Genomic DNA, 20341 nt, shown 5'->3' on the forward strand with positions numbered 1-20341 from the left:
CATGGCTCAACACCAGGAAGGGTCCAGAATACCGCAAACCTCCAGAGGGATTTTTCTGGAACGCGGGGGTCTGTGAAGCCTCGGGCCCCATCAGAGATCCCCGCTGAACTCTGGGGCGTCTTTTCATCCACTCTCAATAACTCAGGTAACAGCTTTTAAAAAGAGGCCCGTCCGGCACATTAGGGGGATACAAAAACAACAGGAACGAAACAGGGAAGAAAAAACGAAAAGAAAAACAGACTGCTTTTTTGTCAATGGAATAATTTGTCTACGCTGACAAGACAGAGCCGCTTCCTGTGGCTCCGGTTTCTGCCCGTAGATCAGAACGTACAGCGATAGAGCAGACGGCCAATTAAAACACAGAAGAGAGAATTTTTTTTTTTTTTTTGGAGTAAAACTGCATTTCTACTGAAGCGACTTTTGTACCCAACACTCAAGATTAACATTAAGCGCTGCTAGAAAAGCAAAACAAGATCAACCGCTTAATGTTTCTAGTTTGAAATGTCTAATATGTGTTCTGGTTTTAAATGACTTTTGGAAAAGCCGTCCCCCTCTTCCTGTCTGTCCCAGTAGATTTTGTCGGGCAGGGGCAGGGAGAGGGGGATCATAAAGGTAGCGTTTGTTCTTTGCCCTGGTCAGGACCCTTCACGGCCGAATGATTGACAGGTGTGGGGTGGTGGATGTGTTGGGCGGGTGACATGTCTGTTTGTATAAGGAAAGAGAACAGTGGGAAGGACACTTGGAAACTTCTAAAGCAAACGTAAAATAAAGTAAACAAGTCTCTTTATGCCTTAATATAATCAGACATGAATGTTAGAGATGCCTTTTGTCGGTGTTTAGACAAATGATTTTCAATCCTACATGTTGACAGTACATTAAAGAAGGGACCCGAGTCATATCTACAAAGCAGCACATTATATAGAGAGCCATGAGCATGGGCCAGATTTGGGCCATTAAGCAACCAAGCATGCACAACAACGTAGTAACCCCATAGCAACACACTTACACTTCAGCATCTGCATAACAACGCCTTGGCAACCACTTGGAACACTTTAGCATCTTCATTAGAGGTCTTCTCGTGTCCAAAGAAATGTACCCGACCAGAGATGACCTGAATCACTTTTTACCCAAACCTGACGTGCATACATATAAATATTTTTAAAGAAAGACCAACCTGAGACAAACCCGAGAAAATTAGACCGAGCTCGACCTGAACTGGTTGCAATATTTTTTAACCCAACTGGACCCGAATGTAAACGGCACCGACATTTAAAATTGATTGACAGGCCTGTCTCAACAAAAATTAACCTACTGCTAGTCTTGGCAAACAGAGGAGGAGTTGGAAAAGGACATTGATGCACACACGCAAGATAGTTGCATCTGATAGAGAGTTTGGGTCGTCTCTTGGGTCATTTTAAAGGATTAGTTCATTTTCTTAAAAAAATCCCGATTATTTACTCACCACCATGTCATCCAACTGTTGATGTCTATGTTTGTTCAGTAAAGAAGAAAGTATGTTTTTTGAGGAAAACATTCCAGGAATTTTCAAATTTTAATGGACTTTAATGGACCCCAACACTTAACAGTTTTAATGCAGTTTAAAATTGAATGCGCCGTAAGGGTTTTATCTAGCGAAACGATTGTCATTGTTCACAAGAAAAAAAAAAATGCACTTTTAAATGACAACTTCTCGCCTTCCTACGTTCGTGTGACGAGCAAGCGCGACCTCACGTAATTGCATAATGACGTGGAAAGGTCACGCGTTACATATATGAAACGCACATTTGCGGACCAAACTGACACAAAGACATTAATTATTATCATTCAACATACAACAACATTTGAACGGTCCTCTTTCTCCACACTTGTAAACACTGGGGCGAAGTTTCGATACGTCATCAGAACCGGAGAAAGACGATACGTTGTGGTTTAAAAGTGCATATTTTTATTTTTATTGTCAAAAATGACAATCGTTTTGCTAGATAAGACCCTTATGCCTCATTTGGGATCGTTTAGAGTTCCTTGAAAGTGCAATTTTAAACTGCATTAAAACTGTTAAGTGTTGGGGTCCATTAGAGTCCATTAAAATGAGAAAAATCCTGTAATTTTTTCCTCAAAAAACTTAATTTCTTCTCGACTGAACAAAGGAAGACATCAACATTTTGGATGACATTGTGGTGAGTAAATTATCTGGATTTTTTTTAAAACATAATGGACTAATCCTTTAAATTACCCGAGCCCCGATGCTGCTATTATTATACCCGACCCGTGTCCAAGGAACAGGTGAAACTTTTAGATGGACCTTGGTTTTTCGGATCTATGTGAAGACTTATAATCCCCATAGTATTGTCTTGACAACCGCTTGGAACACTTCAGCATCTTCCTAGCAACATCTAGGCAACCACTTGGAACAGTTTAACATCTACACACTTCAGCAATGCATACTGTCACAGCACCTAGAAACAAACTCACAGGTGCTGGTTGGGTATTTGTGGATGCCCCCCTCCTCAGCATTCACATTCTCATGCCACGTTACTCCGTTCAACAACTGTTTGTTTAAGGAAGTTTGAGTCGAGCTGCATTCGAAATGCCCTTTAATGACGTGACCCAATGTAAACACGCCGACCGCTCTGCGTATTTTCCCTACGAATTAAAAACGTGTAAATCCTTCCAGCTAATTGCTGGGCAAATATTTGTGCGGTGTTTTTTTAATAGCACTTATTCATCATGTGCCAGAGCGGCTAAATTACAGTATTTTGCCGTCACTGTAATTTGACTGTAATATCCACCAATCTTTACCTGAAACTAAACCTCAAAGTATAAGTCTTTCGTCAGTGGTTGTTTTTTAATCATCTACGTGGGATTTTTAAATTAATCGTGTTTATTTTCTCAGGTTAACAGGCAGAACATGCAGTGGTTAATGCTAACAAAATCCTTACAAGTATAATCATTCATTCATTTCATTACCAAATTAACCAACATTAAAGTAGTGCACTAATGCAAAAAATGATTTTCAAGAAAAAAATTCTTAGTATATTTGTCTTGTTTTCAGCAAAAATATCAAAAAATTCTTAAATTAAGATGCTTTTTCTTGATGAGCAAAATGACCCAAGAAAATAAGTCTAGTTTTAACACCAAGAATATCAACACTGTAAAAAAAAATCCGTAGAAATTGCAGCTGGGTTGCCGGTAATTTACCGTAGATTTAAATTTATGTTATTTACTGGCAACATTTTGTTCTAAGTTGATTGAACATTAAACATTTACAAGTCTTTGTCTTTACAAAGTAAAACTAAAAAAACAGCATCAAGCAAAACGTTCTGGGAAACAAAATCTGAAGCAAAAAACAGAAAAAGGTTGATGATGATTTCTGGTTCCCAGAATGCTTTGCATGAGGCTGTTATTGTATAGTTTTATTCTGTTAAGATAAAGACTTGTTAATATTTAAAATTTATTTAACTTTAAACAAACTCTTGCCAGTAAATAACATAAATTTAAATCTACGGTAAATTACCGGCAACCCAGCTGCAATAACATTGTAATTTCTACAGATTTTTTTTACAGTGAAATTTAAATGATTTTGTGCATAAAACAAGCAAAAATCCACCAATGGGGTAAGCGAAAAAATCTTGAACATTTTTCTTAAACACTAAATTCAAGAAAAATTTGCTTACCCCATTGGCAGATTATTTTGCTTGTTTAATCCACAAATTCACTTAAATTTGATATTCTTTGTCTTAAAACTAGACTATTTTTTGGGTCGTTTTGCTCATCAAGAAAAAGCATCTTAATTTAAGAATCTTTAGATATTTTTACTGAAAACAAGACAAAAATACTAAGATTTTTTTTCTTGAAAATCTTTTTTTTGCAGTGTAGGGAAAAATAATACTATGGAAGTGAATGGTGCCCCAGATCTGTTTGGTTACTAACTTTTTTTCAAAATATCTTCATTTGTGAATTTTTTCGATAAACTATCCCTTTAACGCTTTGCAAAATTTTGAAAAGACAAAAACAGTAGCTTTAAACAGTGTCTACATGGCAATTAGCTTATTGGTTAAAGTGGCCTAGTTGACGTCAGCCAAAAGGAAAGATTTCAGAGGTCAAGCTAGTTAAAATATTGTGAAGGCAATCATTGTTTTGATGAATCATATAACAGAAAAGCGGTAATGTGTATTAAGAAACATTTTAGCATCTCATCAGTCAATCTTGGCTGTGTTTACCGTATGTGAGTTTTTCTATATTACTCATTTCCCTTCATCTCTGTCCAGATCCACACTGTCAGTCCACAGTGTGTTGTAATCATGTTGGTCTCCTGATGTCTATTTGTTGCCCACTCAGCAGTCAGAGATGCGGTAGGTGGCGTCTACGGGGCGGCTGAATTTCCAGAGTAGACTTTTTGGAACTTCAGGAGTCATAGTGGGACAATACGGATTTCCCCCGAACCACGCCAAATCTGTCTCGCATTCATTTGCTGTCTCTCTGCGGGTATATCAGCGTCTGTGTGTTTGTTTAAAGACAGCTACCGTAGAGGTTTGTGGTTGGCAGGTAGTGGATACTCAAAGAGCTGTTGCTCTGTTCTAATGTCATCCAGATGAAGGATTGAATTGATCTTCCAGTTCTTAGCTCATAACAGCTGGGAGATATCCCAGAATTCCTTAGTAGGCCTGAACACAGACCACACATTTACTTCTGTGAGTTCTGTGTGTTTATAGTATCTCTGTGTGTGAACAACAGTATGTACAGTATGTGTGTGCCTACTTATCTATGAGGACATCATATGTACCCAAAAGTGAGCATTACCTGACAAAACATCCCTTTGGGGATGTCCTCATTTGTAAAAGTACTATAAAATTATTATAAATTATTATTTTTTAAAATGTCAAAATGCAAAAAGTTTTCTGTTTGGGTTAGGTTATAATATCTGTGTATGTACATCTGTGCATATAATATAAATAATATATTATTTAAATGAATCATAAAACAGGATTTACAAAATGTGCTCAATAAAATGTGATCAGGGTTTTAAGGAATTTTGAATGTTTTTCGAGTGTTGTCAAAAGATTAATTGCATACAAAATAAAAGTTTGTTTTTCTGCATAATATATGTGTGTGCACTGTGTGTAATTATCTTGTATATAATTACACACACATGCATGTTTTTAAAAAAAAATTTACATTTATATACTGTATATATTTATTTAGATTTTGAGATATTTGATATTATATATATATATATATACATATATATATATTTATATATATATATATATATATATATATATATATATATATATATATATATATATATATATATATATATATATATATATATATATATATATATATATATATATATATATATATATATATATATAAATAAAAAAAATATTAGTGTTGGGCAAAGATTAATTGTGATTAACAGCATACAAAATAAAAGTGATTTTTTGCATATATGAGTGTGTGCTGTGTGTAATTATATTTATATATATATTCATGTATGTATTTAGGAAACACTTACATATATTACGTATATATATATTTATTTATATTTTTATATATTCTATATAATATATACATTTTAAAAATTATATATAAATAATTTTTTTGGAAATTAATATATGTATGTGTGTGTGGCTAAATATGCATAATAATTACACAAAGTACACACACATGCAAAAAAAATCACTTTATTTTGTATGTGTTTAATCGCGATTAATCTTTGCCCAGCACTAAAAAACTATATACATTACATACAAATATATAAAAAAAATTCTTAAATTTATACATTTATATATTTATTTATATATTTAGATATATAATTACACACAAATACATTATGCAAACAAAAACTTTTATTTTGTATGCAATTAATCGCGATTAATCTTTAACCAGCACTAAAAAATATAAACATTATATACCAATATATAATTTTTTTCTTAAATTTATTAGGGCTGGGCATAGATTAATCTAGATTAAGTAATTTTTTGCATTATATATGGGTTTGTGATGCGTGTAAATATTATGTATATTTACACACACACGCACGCACGCACGCACGCACGCACGCACACACACACACACACACACACACACAGTAGAAATGTTTTATTTAAATATCGTTTTTTAATTTATATATAATTTAGAATATATCAAAATATAAATAAATATATATACACATGTAATGTGTGTGTATTTATATATACATAATAATTACACATAGCACAAACTGATATGTTATGCAAAAATTACTTTTATTTTGTATGAGATTAATCTAGATTAATCTATGCTCAGCTTTTAAATGTATACATTTATATATTTATTTACAATTATATATTTAGATATATAATCACACACACATATATTATGCAAACACAAACTTTTATTTTGTATGCGATTAATCGCGATTAATCTTTGCCCAGCACTAAAAATATATATATATTATATACAAATATATATAACATATATATAGAATTACACACAAATACATTATGCAAACACAAACTTTTATTTTGTATACGATTAATCGCAATTCATTTTTGTATAGGGTAGAGAAAATGATATTACACTGATATTTGAGTTACAATACAATAACATTGTGTTTCTTTTTGTTGTTATTGTTGTTTGTTGATAGTTAGGGTTACTGTATAATGTTTTACTCACTTGGATATCAATCTGATTTTCTGCAGCGTCCGAACCCAATCTAAAGGTGAGGTCCAGACTGAAGCAGAAGGTGTCTGAGAGGCGAAGCGCTCCCATGCGCAGAAGAGATGGAAGTGTGCTTGTCACACCACTGAAGAGACGAACACATGAACTAACAGGTAACAACTGGATACCAAATGATACCTTTATTTCATATCAGAGTCAGAACTCACTTGCTGTTTTCCTGAATGCTAGATTCCTCAGCCAATGAGAGCCCTGCAGGTTCTGGGCCGAGCTCACCCATTGGCCAATGTAACAATGAGAACGGAGCCTCATATCGGTCCAGCACGACTCAAATCCAGGTACCATCATCTTTTAACATCAGCTGACTCATCTTTTAACCAAAACCTATTTTCTCACTTCAGTCCTAAAGTTTGCTGCACTAAATGATTTTTACTATGTTTTTGTTCTACAAAGTAATAAACATTTCATTTTTTAATTTTTTTTAATAAACCAAAGAAAATATGATTTTTCATTGCAAGTTCAGTTTTGACAGTTTATCTGTAGAGGCAAATGTCTTATGTGAAAATGCTTGCAGTCGTTACATCCTTGGGCATTGCACCTTCCCAAAAAATGGGAACAGAATAATTAGGGTGGGTGAATCGGACCCCTGGCCGATCTGTTGTGTGAAGTGTGTGTGCGTGTGCATGTGTCTGTATGGCAGTGAGTGCACTGAACTAACTGTGACGGCTCTTTTCCGCTGCGGTTTCTGGCCATGCTGGCGGTTTGGGGGGGTTGAGGTTTATTTTCTCTGTGAAGTTCTGCCCAAGCATTTCCTCACGGGCACCAGTCCAGCACGGACCGAACTCTCCTCATGTAGGCAGTCTGATATATGACAGCACATTGAGTGTGTGTATGCTTACAGACAAGTGTTATGAGTGTTTGTGTGAAAGAGAGAGAGATCCCTACAAGACCAAGAGCTTGAAATCTCTCACACCTTCAGTTTAATATTGAAATTAATTTTAGATTGATTTGTAATATTTTATCAAATGTACATTTTTAAAATGACTTTTTTTATCTCCTTCTCTCAAACCACCTGTCACACTAAGACATCATTCACCCTCCAATCATTTCTTTACAGATAAAATCATTTTTCCTTTCACCCACTACAGAAGTTGAAGGAGTTGGTGGCTTTTTTCTGATGTCATTGTTTCTCTGTCACAGGGTGCCGTCCTGAAGACGGATGGATCCGTGTCCCTGCTGAATCTATACACATCTCCCTCTCTACCCAACCTTACACTGGGCCTTCATCCCGCTCACCCACACATCTGTGTAAGAGTCACAGCTTATAAACAATATCATCACATCAGATCAAATACAATGTTTATAAATGTGCCACAGGACAAATTTGTAATGTTAACCATTAAAACATAAATCCACCTATCTCTTTAATATCTCAATTGTTTGCTCCAGGACAGAAGTTAGATTGTGAAGAGAGTGTTTCTTAAATTCCTCCAGTAATCTCACATCTCTATGGTTTCAGTACAGATCAATGTCTCAAAACATGCACAGATTTCACTAAAGTTTACAATTAGAGATCTCAGCTCTCATTTATTTCTGAATTGTGCTATCCACATTCATTTATACTCTCACTTTATTGTAAAGTCCCCCTGTGGTGAAAATCAAGTTTAGACAAACCATGTGCAAATTCATCATTCAACACCATTGCCGAGTATTTTCTCCTTAAAATTTGAGTTTTCCAAAGACAGTCTAATTCCCACAGTTTAAAATCATCTTGGTTTTCTATGTCACAAACATGTAAACAATCACAGGTGAATGAGCAGATCAGTAGTTCGAGTCATAGATATTATGCATGGATGCCACATAGACTCGGCACTGAAACGATCGTGGCACTGCTGCTTTTGCTGTACTTCTGTGGTGCTCATACGTGTTGTGTGAATGCTAAACACATCAGCGCTAAACAAATAAAATGCGCAGTTCACATATGCATTGAATGAAACCGGACTTACCAGTTATATATCTGAAATTGCCAAATGCAGCATCTATTTACATATACATCTATGCTACGAGGTGGTGCGAAAGAGTGGAGGCTTAGACTAATTTGCATATTTATATCTGTAGATTGAGTGGAGGCGGAGACTGATTCGCATATTAATATCTATGGTCCAAGCTCTGCGATTGAGTGAAGGCGGAGACTGATCCGCATATTAATATCTATGGTCCAAGCTCTGCGATTGAGTGGAGGCGGAGACTGATCCGCATATTAATATCTATGGTCCAAGCTCTGCGATTGAGTGGAGGCGGAGACTGATCCGCATATTAATATCTATGGTCCAAGCTCTGCGATTGAGTGGAGGCGGAGACTGATCCGCATATTAATATCTATGGTCCAAGCTCTGCGATTGAGTGGAGGCGGAGACTGATTCGCATATTAATATCTATGGCCCAAGCTCTGCGATTGAGTGGAGGCGGAGACTGATCGCATATTAATATCTATGGCCCAAGCTCTGCGATTGAGTGGAGGCGGAGACTGATCGCATATTAATATCTATGGCCCAAGCTCTGCGATTGAGTGGAGGCGGAGACTGATTCGCATATTTATATCTATGGTCCAAGCTCTGCGATTGAGTGGAGGCGGAGACTGATTCGCATATTTATATCTATGGTCCAAGCTCTGCGATTGAGTGGAGGCGGAGACTGATTCGCATATTTATATCTATGGTCCAAGCTCTGCGATTGAGTGGAGGCGGAGACTGATCGCATATTAATATCTATGGTCCAAGCTCTGCGATTGAGTGGAGGCGGAGACTGATCGCATATTAATATCTATGGTCCAAGCTCTGCGATTGAGTGGAGGCGGAGACTGATTCGCATATTTATATCTATGGTCCAAGCTCTGCGATTGAGTGGAGGCGGAGACTGATTCGCATATTTATATCTATGGTCCAAGCTCTGCGATTGAGTGGAGGCGGAGACTGATCGCATATTAATATCTATGGTCCAAGCTCTGCGATTGAGTGGAGGCGGAGACTGATCGCATATTTATATCTATGGTCCAAGCTCTGCGATTGAGTGGAGACGGAGACTGATTCGCATATTAATATCTATGGTCCAAGCTCTGCGATTGAGTGGAGACGGAGACTGATTCGCATATTAATATCTATGGTCCAAGCTCTGCGATTGAGTGGAGGCGGAGACTGATTCGCATATTAATATCTATGGTCCAAGCTCTGCGATTGAGTGGAGGCGGAGACTGATTCGCATATTAATATCTATGGTCCAAGCTCTGCGATTGAGTGGAGGCGGAGACTGATTCGCATATTAATATCTATGGTCCAAGCTCTGCGATTGAGTGGAGGCGGAGACTGATTCGCATATTAATATCTATGGTCCAAGCTCTGCGATTGAGTGGAGGCGGAGACTGATTCGCATATTTATATCTATGGTCCAAGCTCTGCGATTGAGTGGAGGCGGAGACTGATTCGCATATTTATATCTATGGTCCAAGCTCTGCGATTGAGTGGAGGCGGAGACTGATTCGCATATTAATATCTATGGTCCAAGCTCTGCGATTGAGTGGAGGCGGAGACTGATTCGCATATTAATATCTATGGTCCAAGCTCTGCGATTGAGTGGAGGCGGAGACTGATTCGCATATTTATATCTATGGTCCAAGCTCTGCGATTGAGTGGAGGCGGAGACTGATTCGCATATTAATATCTATGGTCCAAGCTCTGCGATTGAGTGGAGACGGAGACTGATCCGCATATTTATATCTATGGTCCAAGCTCTGCGATTGAGTGGAGGCGGAGACTGATTCGCATATTTATATCTATGGCCCAAGCTTTGCAATTGAGTAGGAATTAAGTAATTTGCACATTCATAGATCTGCGTATACTAAATGAGGCAAGGGCATAGAGTTACATTCAAGCTGTTTTAAAACATGAAAAAATCCTGTTGCTATAATGTGCTATTATGATGCTCAAAGATAAAAAATATTATATAGCGGGACTTAATAACAATTCTTTTATAAGTTTGAAGAAACATTAAGTGCATATTTAAAAAGAAAACAAAACTCCATTAAATGTAAGCAAACACAGACCTTTTTAAAAAAAAACGTAATTCAAAATTCAATGAAGTCTCCTGAGCTATAAATGAGAAATCTCTGAGCAATAAAAATGTTTTCTGTCTGAGCTTAAAGCAACATGGACAGATCTTCTGCTGGGTAACAGATATGAATAGATCTTACAGAAAAAGCCGGAGGGGAGCTGTATTTTTAGGAGACAGTGAGACACAGTGCCGCGTCTATTTGTGGAGAAAGCACAAAATACTGTATGAGGAATTTGCCGGGTCGGGATGAAAACAAGCAGACGTGTTAGGTGTTTTTAAGACAGTCTGTTGTTTGCAGAAGGTTTAGGAACAGATCTTAGTTTTTGATTGAACTAAGTTGTTGTGTGCAAGCCTGACTGGATTAATGTACAGCCCTAAAGGCTCATGACCTCTGACCTGTGGGATCTTTAGCCCTTAGGTAAATAAGGAGCCTGGGTTTAGGGTTTCAGCGGGCGAGTTTTACTTCTCGTTCATCACAGCCTGTTAAAAAGTTAAAGTAATGGTGTTTGGAAACCATGTTACACGTCGACAAATCAAAACACGGGTCACTTTTACCATCGTGATGAGAATACTTTCAACGCGTTAACGCTGAAATAGTTAAATGACACGCCAGGGACTTCTAAAAGCAGCTTGATAATTATGTGCGACACAGAACGCAAATGCTGACGGGATGCCTTTTAAAATGGTTGCAGTTATTAATATTTCATATGCGGCAGGCGCCATTATGTAAGCGAGTCTGTTGAAAATTTGGTGTCAGTGATGATAAAAATAGGAGAATATGCCTGTGTTTTAAAGTACATGAAATATTAATAGTTAGTAGGGTTTGCTAAGACAGGGTTTCCCAAGCTGAGGTTCACAAACCATCAGGGGGAATTGTAGGGGGTTTGTGAGTTAATGAAAAAATGAATTCTTTTAACAAAAATATATATTTTATTTGTTTAATGTACATGTCATGTGATCATCCCACAATAATACAATATATCAGAAAACTGAGAAATCATGCAAAATGGACAGATATGTTTTATGGACCACTATAAGAAAGATGAAGGTACAATGATGGGTAATAATTATCCAAACAATAATTATGTAAAACACTACTGATAAAATACTTTTTATGTTAAAAATGCAAACGTGCTATGCTATTAAATTATTGAAATATTCACTTAAACTCTCAGGGTATAATTTAGGTCAAGGGGGTTCACCTGAAAAAAAAATGGCATCACCCAAAAAATACAGCACGGCTTAGTAACATGCAGAAATGCTAAATGTTCAGATTTTATTGCAACATTAATAATGGTTTTATTTAGAGTGATAATCTTAATCTATCCTCCCTCAGACGGGTACGGCGCTGAAGGATCGAACCGCTGAAGGGCTCGCGGCCGCAGCTTTTCCAGCATCACTGGAGTCTAAAGTGAGCAACGGTCAGCAAGCTCTTCTACAACATCTTCTGCTAAAAGAGCAGAGACAGCAGAGGATGATGTTACCGGGTGAGGAACTCTTGAGATGAAAGTGAGATCAGTGAACAGATAGAAACATCAGGCCTGCATATTGTACAGATATGAAGATAACAAATAGCGAAGTTAAATATTAAATACGTTTGTTCAATGCTTACAATAGTTTCTCTCTGCAGTCACAGGCAGTGTTTCTGCTCTCTCTCCGTCTCCGCTGGTGATGAAAGATCGTTCGGTCATGAGCTCTCGTGCCAGGTTACCACGCCACCGGCCCCTGAACCGAACCCAGTCGGCACCGCTTCCTCAGAGCACACTGGCCCAACTGGTCCTTCAACAACAGCACCAAAACTTTGTGGAGAAACAGAAACAATTTCACCAGCAGGTCCAAATGAGTCAGGTAACATCATCTCAAACAGATACAGATACTGCTGTTGATGACTACCATCATCACTACTATTATTTAGCAGAGGCGGCTCGTGACTGCTCATGCGAGGGGTGCTAATTCAAAATAAGTGTTCTGCGCTGGAGAGATCCTGTGTGCATCACGTGTTTTGTCAAAATAAGTGCCTGCTGCACACGCGTCAAAACCGTTTATGATAAAAGAGACGCTCACGTTCACACGTTCAAGACACTCCCTGATTACGCATTAGATTATGTGAGTATCTGGCAAACGTGAGCGTCTCTTTTATCATAAACCCGTCTGCAGCAGGCACTTATTTTGACAAGACACGTGATGCACACAGGTTCACTCGACGTGCAGAACACATATTTTGAAAAAAGGAACCACACACATGACGGGCTACATAGATGTTGTGATGAAATTCGCATTGAGCACCTTCGAAAAAAGAAGTCACCGGCCGCCACTGTTATTTAGTCTTGAATTTAAAATAAAATTAGACAAAATAAAATCTTTTAATGATCTTAAAACTAGTGTCCTGTCAAAAGATCGATCGCGATCACATACAAAATAAAAGGTTGTTTTTTGCATAATATATGTGTGACTCTGTGAAATTATTTTGTATATATATATATATAACTACACACACATGCATGCATTTATTTATTTAAGAAACATCATATGTTTAGATTTTGATATATTTGACATTGACATATATATTCTATATACATTAATAACATTTTTCTTTAATTGATATGTGCATGTGTGTATTTATATATACCTAATACTTACACACAATTCACTGAAATATATTATGGAAACACAAAGTTTTATTTTGTATGCGATTAATTGCAATTAATTTTGACAGCTCTACTTAAAACTGTAACCTGCAGAAAATAGCAATTTCAGTCCCTCCAGAAAAACGTGATTATGAAATCGCACGATTCACCGCATAATCGGCCAAAGTCCGCATATTTCTTTTTTCAAATATGCAGCACTTTTGCAGCATAAATTGCAGATTTCCGTGCGCAAAATATGCATGATTTCTCAATCCCCGCACTTTTGTAGCAAAAATCATATATATCTTAGCAGAAAGATGAACTTTTTAGCATTTACTTCATACAAGCCATGTCCCCTGTTGCTATGAGAACGTTATAAAGTGACGTAATTATGTGACGTGAACATCATTGAAAAGCTGCAAACCGTTTTTGCAAGTTCCCGGATAAAATTGCATAAATATCCCGCATTTTCCATCACATATTTTGAGAAAACGTGCCGCAACAATCACAAAAATACTCAGCATTTTTCTGGAAGGACTGAATTTTAGTTGCTCATGCTATTTGATGAACAAAATACAGCGATAATATGACTGCAAATGGCATATTGATCACTTTTACAAGATTCCCAAGAGTCTGATAGTGTTTGTGAAGGGTACGATTGTGTATTTGTTAAGGATCTGTTAATGATGTGTGTGTATATTCAGTGTGTGAAGTTCATTTCTCTTAAATCAGGTTGTTAAATGATCTGGACAGGAAGTGAGTAAATCTCAGCCGAATGTTTTCACTGAGGTTGTGCTCTCTCTCTCTAGGTTCTATCTCAATCTATAGAGCAGTTAAGAAATGGCAGCACCCTGGAGGAGGAAGATGAAGATGGCTCTTCGTCAAAACAGAGAGCACCGGAGGTGACGTCGCCTCCTGCTGGAGTCATCCGGAGCAGCGCATCACACATAGAGCTCAATGCTGGAGTGATCAGACTGAAACAAGAGCCACAGGAAACACAGGAGGAAGGTGAAGAAATGAGAGAGGACGATCGAGGGAGAGACACAGGTGAAGAACAGGAGAAACACAGCGGTGATGAACACTGTATGCAAAACATGACTGAAACTGATGTTTGATAGAAAGACGAAGAGAAAGGCAGAGAGAAAGTCAGAGAGATGTCCAGGTCACATTTAATCTCAAAAGATTAAAATCAAGTACTGCATATTTCATGTGATTTATGTGTTTGTCATTGTTGCAATAGTTTCATGACAAATAACATCAATATTGTCATTACCGTCATGCACATAAACCTCATTCTCATTTCTGTAATGTAAAAAAAAATATAATGTTTAAATGAAGTATTTAAACACCATGGTAGCAGTGCTTTAAGTGGGCCGGAACGCGCCGGTACTCAGTACCGGCACTTCTAAATATATCTCTTGAGCGTACCACCACCTCTCCGTGTGCCCAGAACGTGCTTTTGGCGTACCGGAACGCTCATTTGCACATCTGTTTAATTTAATCCTTTGGCTGCGCTGACAATGTACGCTTCCTAATTCGTCCCACCGAGAGCAGAGACTACATTACCCATACACCCTTGAGTTTACAAGTTAAAAGCGCATGCGTCGCTTTTGCTGCTGTCAGTCAGGTGTGTGTTTGTGAAACGCGCAACCATTGCTGCTCGGTTAAAATTAAAATACAACGAACACTTAATATGCCCTCCTTGTTTTAGACTCTGAGTAGTAAAAGAACAAGGTCAGAATCAGAGGACTCGGTGCCTGACATCCCACCAAGCCAGAATGATATCACTGCAGGTCAGACGCAAAGCTTTATCCAATACCCTTTTGTAGGTACTGTACGTGATAATCTCCGCTGTCGCGGCTGTCAATTTGGTTCCCCTCGACGCAACTTCGGATTTTCTCAGGGGATGTGCAGGGTAAAAACATTCTTGAAATTGTAATAGACATTTAGTTTAATTGCTAAACTACAAGTGAACGAGATTTCAATGAATTTGAATGACACGCAAAGTAGTTTTACCACCCGCAAAATGGAAAACGGTGGGACAAAATAAAGTGATAACTTTTTAGTTTCAAATGGCCAGTATTTTGTTCCTCTTGAACCCATAGATCATGGTCTTGGTGTCATTTTAAAGTTTTTTTTAAGCTCTTTCTATCTGAACAACTAGTTTTAGCATTTAACCATGCTGAAAATTTTACTCACATATCTTCCTTTTGCACATTTTATTTATTTTCAATAATAGCTCTTTCTACAGTAGTTCTTTCTAGTATTTTTTCAAAATCCTTTTGCACATTTTATTTATGTTCAGTAGCTCTTTCTAGCTCAAGCAAATCCACAAACTTATAAAAGGATTTATTATTTTTTACAATGTCGTCTGTTGACTGCTGAATATAAAACTTCTTCAATATAGGATTCGAGTCAGCAAAAAAAAATAAAAAACTAAAAAAATTGAGTACCGGCACCTCTTTTGGCCCACTTAAAGCACTGCATGGTAGTATTTGTTGTATTCAATTAATACTGAGCACAAATCTTTGTATTGCAATACGTTTTACAGGAAAAGACAAAAAAAAATACTGTATTGTTTTATTGAGAATTCAAAATGACTTTAATGCAATAATGTTGAGATCCATATGTTCAAAGGCAGTACAACAAATACAACAATGATCAACATGATGTCACGGAAAGTCGTGTTATAGTCACAAAAAATGATAGTTTTCATGTCATTCAGCATGAATTTCTATTCATCGCTTTTCATGTCTGTGGCACGACTTTCTTTTTTCATGTCATTTTATGTATTATTTTCTCATTTTTTCCCCTATTTTTAAATCATTGTCGCTTGGGGTTGGGGTTGGGGTTAGATTTGGGATTTGGGTTAGGATGTACTTTTATGTATTGGTTTTTCCCATAACTGTAAAAAAAGATGGACGACACCTGTTCGCTCTCTTCCATTGGTGAAAAGTGAAGCAACCAGTGTCCCGATATGGCGCTGACATCTTGGGTCTTGAGTCTGCGCAATAGCGATTTCGGGACCAGTCATGCGCAGTAGTGAGCAGGAAGTGAAGCCGCGAAATCAAAACCCCGCCCTCGCTCTCGTAGAATGCGCATATCACACGATATCACAGCTGTCAATCATGACGTGACACCACTGTTTTTATTTCATTAAATAACTAACTAAACACAAACCTATTTTAAAAACAAACATTTGAATTTACACAAGCGTGATAAAAACTACAGTAAATGACAGAAACCAGCTTCGGAAAAAAGATAATTGAAGTGTAATTAATTTTTTTAGTTGGTCTCAAGTCCCATTGAATAACATGGGGAGGCGGGGTTTATGACCTATACTGGGACCAGTCACTGGGGGGCGATCGAGACGTTTTGGCTTCACTTTTCAGGGCTTGTGCTTGTGGTTTTTACATGTTTTTCTTCCGCTTTTAAAACTATACTCGCCTGGATTTGGGGTTAGAATGATGTCTAAAAATGTAACAGAAAGTGATTTTTAACCCCAAGCAACAATGGTTAGAAAATAGGAAAAAATAATGAGAAAACAATACATAAAATGACACAAAAAAAGAAAGTTGTGCAACGGACACGAAAAACTATTTATAGAAATTCATGCGTGTGACACGAAAAAGCTACCCAGTCTCAAAAGGTTTCGTGATATTGTCACGTAATTGCTTTGATTCGTTTTTCGTGATATTATCATGAATTCCTGTTTTCGTGTGATTATCACATATTGGTTACTCAACTGCTTTTTTCTTTTTTCAAACCATTGTCGCTTCGGTTTAGGGTTAGATTTGGTGCTTGCATTAGACTGTCACTTTATACATTGGTTAATACTATTTTTTCGTATTTTTTTATAAGTCGCCTGGCGTTAGGGTTAGAGTTGGGTTTGGGTATGGATGTCATTTTTGTATATCTAACCCTAAACTGAAGCGATAATGGTAAGAAATGCGGAAATTCATGATAATATCACAAAAAATTAATCAAAAATGTACGTGACTATATCACAAAATTTCGTGAGACTGGGCTGTGAAAAAGACATTAGTGCTCAAGGCAAGAAAAAAAGCTACATTTGATGTGAAATGTGGTGAGAGAGAGAGAGAGAGAGAGAGAGAGAGAGAGAGAGAGAGAGAGAGAGAGAGAGAGAGAGAGAGAGAGAGAGAGAGAGAGAGAGAGAGAGAGAGAGAGAGACAGAGAGACAGAGACAGAGACAGAGAGAATAAAAGTAAAAGCATTATAAGAGGTATGAGGGTTTAAATGAAAGCACCTGACTGTCTTTTTCATCATCATCATCTTCATCACTGAAACTTCATCCGCTGTCACTCGAGCTGCTCGACCAGACCCTGTTAGTGTGACACTGTACGTGACCTCTGACCTCTGCTAGGCTCTGATCTTCCTTCTCTGGTTGTTGTTGTTGTGTGTGAAGCAAAATAAAGAGCAGCAACAACCACAGAGCTTCATTTACCTCCCACATTAACCAAACAGTAGCCCAGTCTGTGTTTATTCACCCGTCCACATGTGCAGCGATGCTTCTGACGGGCTTTCTGCTGTCACTTCAAACACCCGTCTGAAATGATGCACATCATCTCGAATCACTGTGTTGTGGGTTTGATCTGTCATTAATGGTGTTGTTTCTGGTGGTCCAACAACATGGGTTTTTATTGTATGATACCTGTATCTAGAGAGCAGGGGTCACACAGACTTTTGGGTGTAAACCCTAATAAGAGGAAAGGCAAACGATTTGTATACAAATGCTAGATTGTGAAGTTTATTGTCTTTACTAAAAATGAAAAGGATGCATAATGTGATAAAATCATAGCCAATACAACTGAAACTTAATATTCAGAAATGCAAAGCAGGATTTTGGACCAATGAGATTTCACTTTATGTCATTCATTGTTTAATAAGATCACAACTCGCATTAACATTGAGGATGTTTATCACTTGTCACAATCGGCCGGGTTAGGACACAATAATTTGTATTGAAAAAACTGTATGAAATATTCAGTGAAATGTATAAATGAATTGCTATGCCCCAAATGTCTTTATGTGATATGAATCTGTGTTCATGCAGTTCAGAGAGTCTATAGTGAATTCATTGAATCATGAGTCTTATATTTTGCTTTTATGGATTTTTTCATCAAACTGAATGGTTTAAAGAGGCAGTGCCTACCCCTCATATCATGAAATTGACGCTTTTGTGTAAAATCATATTTAGATATTTAATGTAAATAGCAGCATCTTGGACACCAATGCAAAAGATGTATAAAGATTTGTGAATGTGAATATGATTTTTGTGATGACACACTGTGTTGAGATCTCACTTGTGATGTACAGCACAATATTTCACACGGCTGGACGAGGAATCACATTTATAATTGACATTTTCCTCATCATACAAACCTGTTTTTACTTCACTGGTATGTAAATAGAGTTTATTATTCACTGTTGCAATAGAGATTGAAACAATAACTGCATGAAATTTCCTGGGTCAAAGGTCATGTTTATGTTGACATTATAGTTTTCAAATAAAAGTTGTTTCTGAAAGCGCCGCAGGCATTATTGTTATTTTGATGGTTCTGGAATATGTTGGCAGATTTGACCTCAGCGTCTTTATTTCTGCCACCCTGGACATTTTTCCCACATCACTGCCGGTCGTCTCAGGAGCTGTTGGGGAGCAATGCGTTCCCCTCCTGTGCTTTAGCAAAGCTCTGGGATCAGGTTAACCCTTTGAAGTTTGCTTATGGGAATCTCTGATCTTCTGGCTGCTATCAGGGGAGTGTTGGACTCAGATATACGACTGTCAGATCTGAGAAGACAGAAGTGACCGGATAGATGCTGCAGAGACTTTTATGGATTCTCATTGCCTGAGGAATGTTCTGGGTTCAGTAAAAGTTAAGATCTGTTGACGCCGTTGCGAATGTTGATTATCAAAAAAACAAACAAAAACAAAAAATATTGTGAGCTTGGTAATAAACGTATAGAAGACAGTTTGAAGTTAAGTCAATATCAGCTGACTCCTTAGGGGTTTAAAAAACTAAATTTTAGGGAAAAGACAGAAAGTCGTTTTATAATTCCGCAAAATTTCACTGTAAAAAAAATTGTGTAGAAATTACAATGTTACTTGCAGCTGGTTGCCAGTAACTTACTGTAGATTTAATTTTATGTTATTTACTGGCAACATTTTGTTCAAAGTTAAATAAATCTTAAACCTTATCAAGTCTTTGTCTTTACAGAATAAAACTAAAATAACAGCCTCATGCAAAGCATTCTGGGAACCAGAAATCCTCATCAACCTTTTTCAGTTTTTTTGCTTCAGATTTTGTTTCCCAGAATGCTTTGCGTGGGGTTGTTATTTTAGTTTTACTCTGTAAAGACAAAGACTTGTTCATGTTTAATGTTCATTTAACTTTGAACAATAATGTTGTCAGTAAATAACATACATTTAAATCTACAGTAAGTTACTGGCAACCAGCTGTAAGTAACACTGTAATTTCTACAGAATTTATTTACAGTGTTGATTCATTTATTTGTGTCCATGGCACGAAATTCAGCTTTTTTGTGTCACTGGCACAAATTTCTATAAATAGTTTTTCGCGTCTGTGCACAACTTTCATTTTATTTATTGTCGTCTCATTGTTTTTTTCCTATTTTCTTACCATTGTGGATTGGGGTTGGGGTTAGAATCACTTTCTGTTACATTGTTAGACATCCTAATCCAAACCCCAACTCCAGGCAAGAATAAAAAGCTGGAGAAAAACATGTTGAAACCAAAATATAAAAGTACATTCTAACCCAAAACTAACCCCAAGTGACAATGATTTAAAAATAGAAAAGAAAACGAGAAAACAATACATAAAATGACACAAAAAAGGAAGTTGTCAATAGACACGAAAAACTATTTATAGAAATTTGTGTTGGTGACATGAAAAAGACATTCATGC

At 37.1% G+C, this 20341-nt stretch overlaps 1 protein-coding gene across 2 annotated transcripts in view; it reads left to right on the forward strand.

Moving 5' to 3' along the window:
* LOC135774953 (histone deacetylase 9-B) overlaps positions 1 to 17600 on the forward strand; it is a 30941-nt gene extending 13341 nt beyond the window's left edge. For both annotated transcript variants that reach the window (XM_065284966.1, XM_065284959.2), the window contains 6 exons: positions 6687 to 6818; positions 6895 to 7001; positions 7864 to 7971; positions 12107 to 12257; positions 12401 to 12618; positions 14207 to 17600. In XM_065284966.1, coding sequence (XP_065141038.1) covers positions 6687 to 6818; positions 6895 to 7001; positions 7864 to 7971; positions 12107 to 12257; positions 12401 to 12618; positions 14207 to 14512 — 1022 coding nt within the window. In that variant the 3' untranslated portion in view covers positions 14513 to 17600. The remainder of the gene's footprint in view (positions 1 to 6686; positions 6819 to 6894; positions 7002 to 7863; positions 7972 to 12106; positions 12258 to 12400; positions 12619 to 14206) is intronic.
* Positions 17601 to 20341: the final 2741 nt, after the last annotated feature.

This window comes from Paramisgurnus dabryanus, chromosome 19 (genome assembly GCF_030506205.2).
Source record: "Paramisgurnus dabryanus chromosome 19, PD_genome_1.1, whole genome shotgun sequence".
NCBI classification, from domain to species: domain Eukaryota; kingdom Metazoa; phylum Chordata; class Actinopteri; order Cypriniformes; family Cobitidae; genus Paramisgurnus; species Paramisgurnus dabryanus.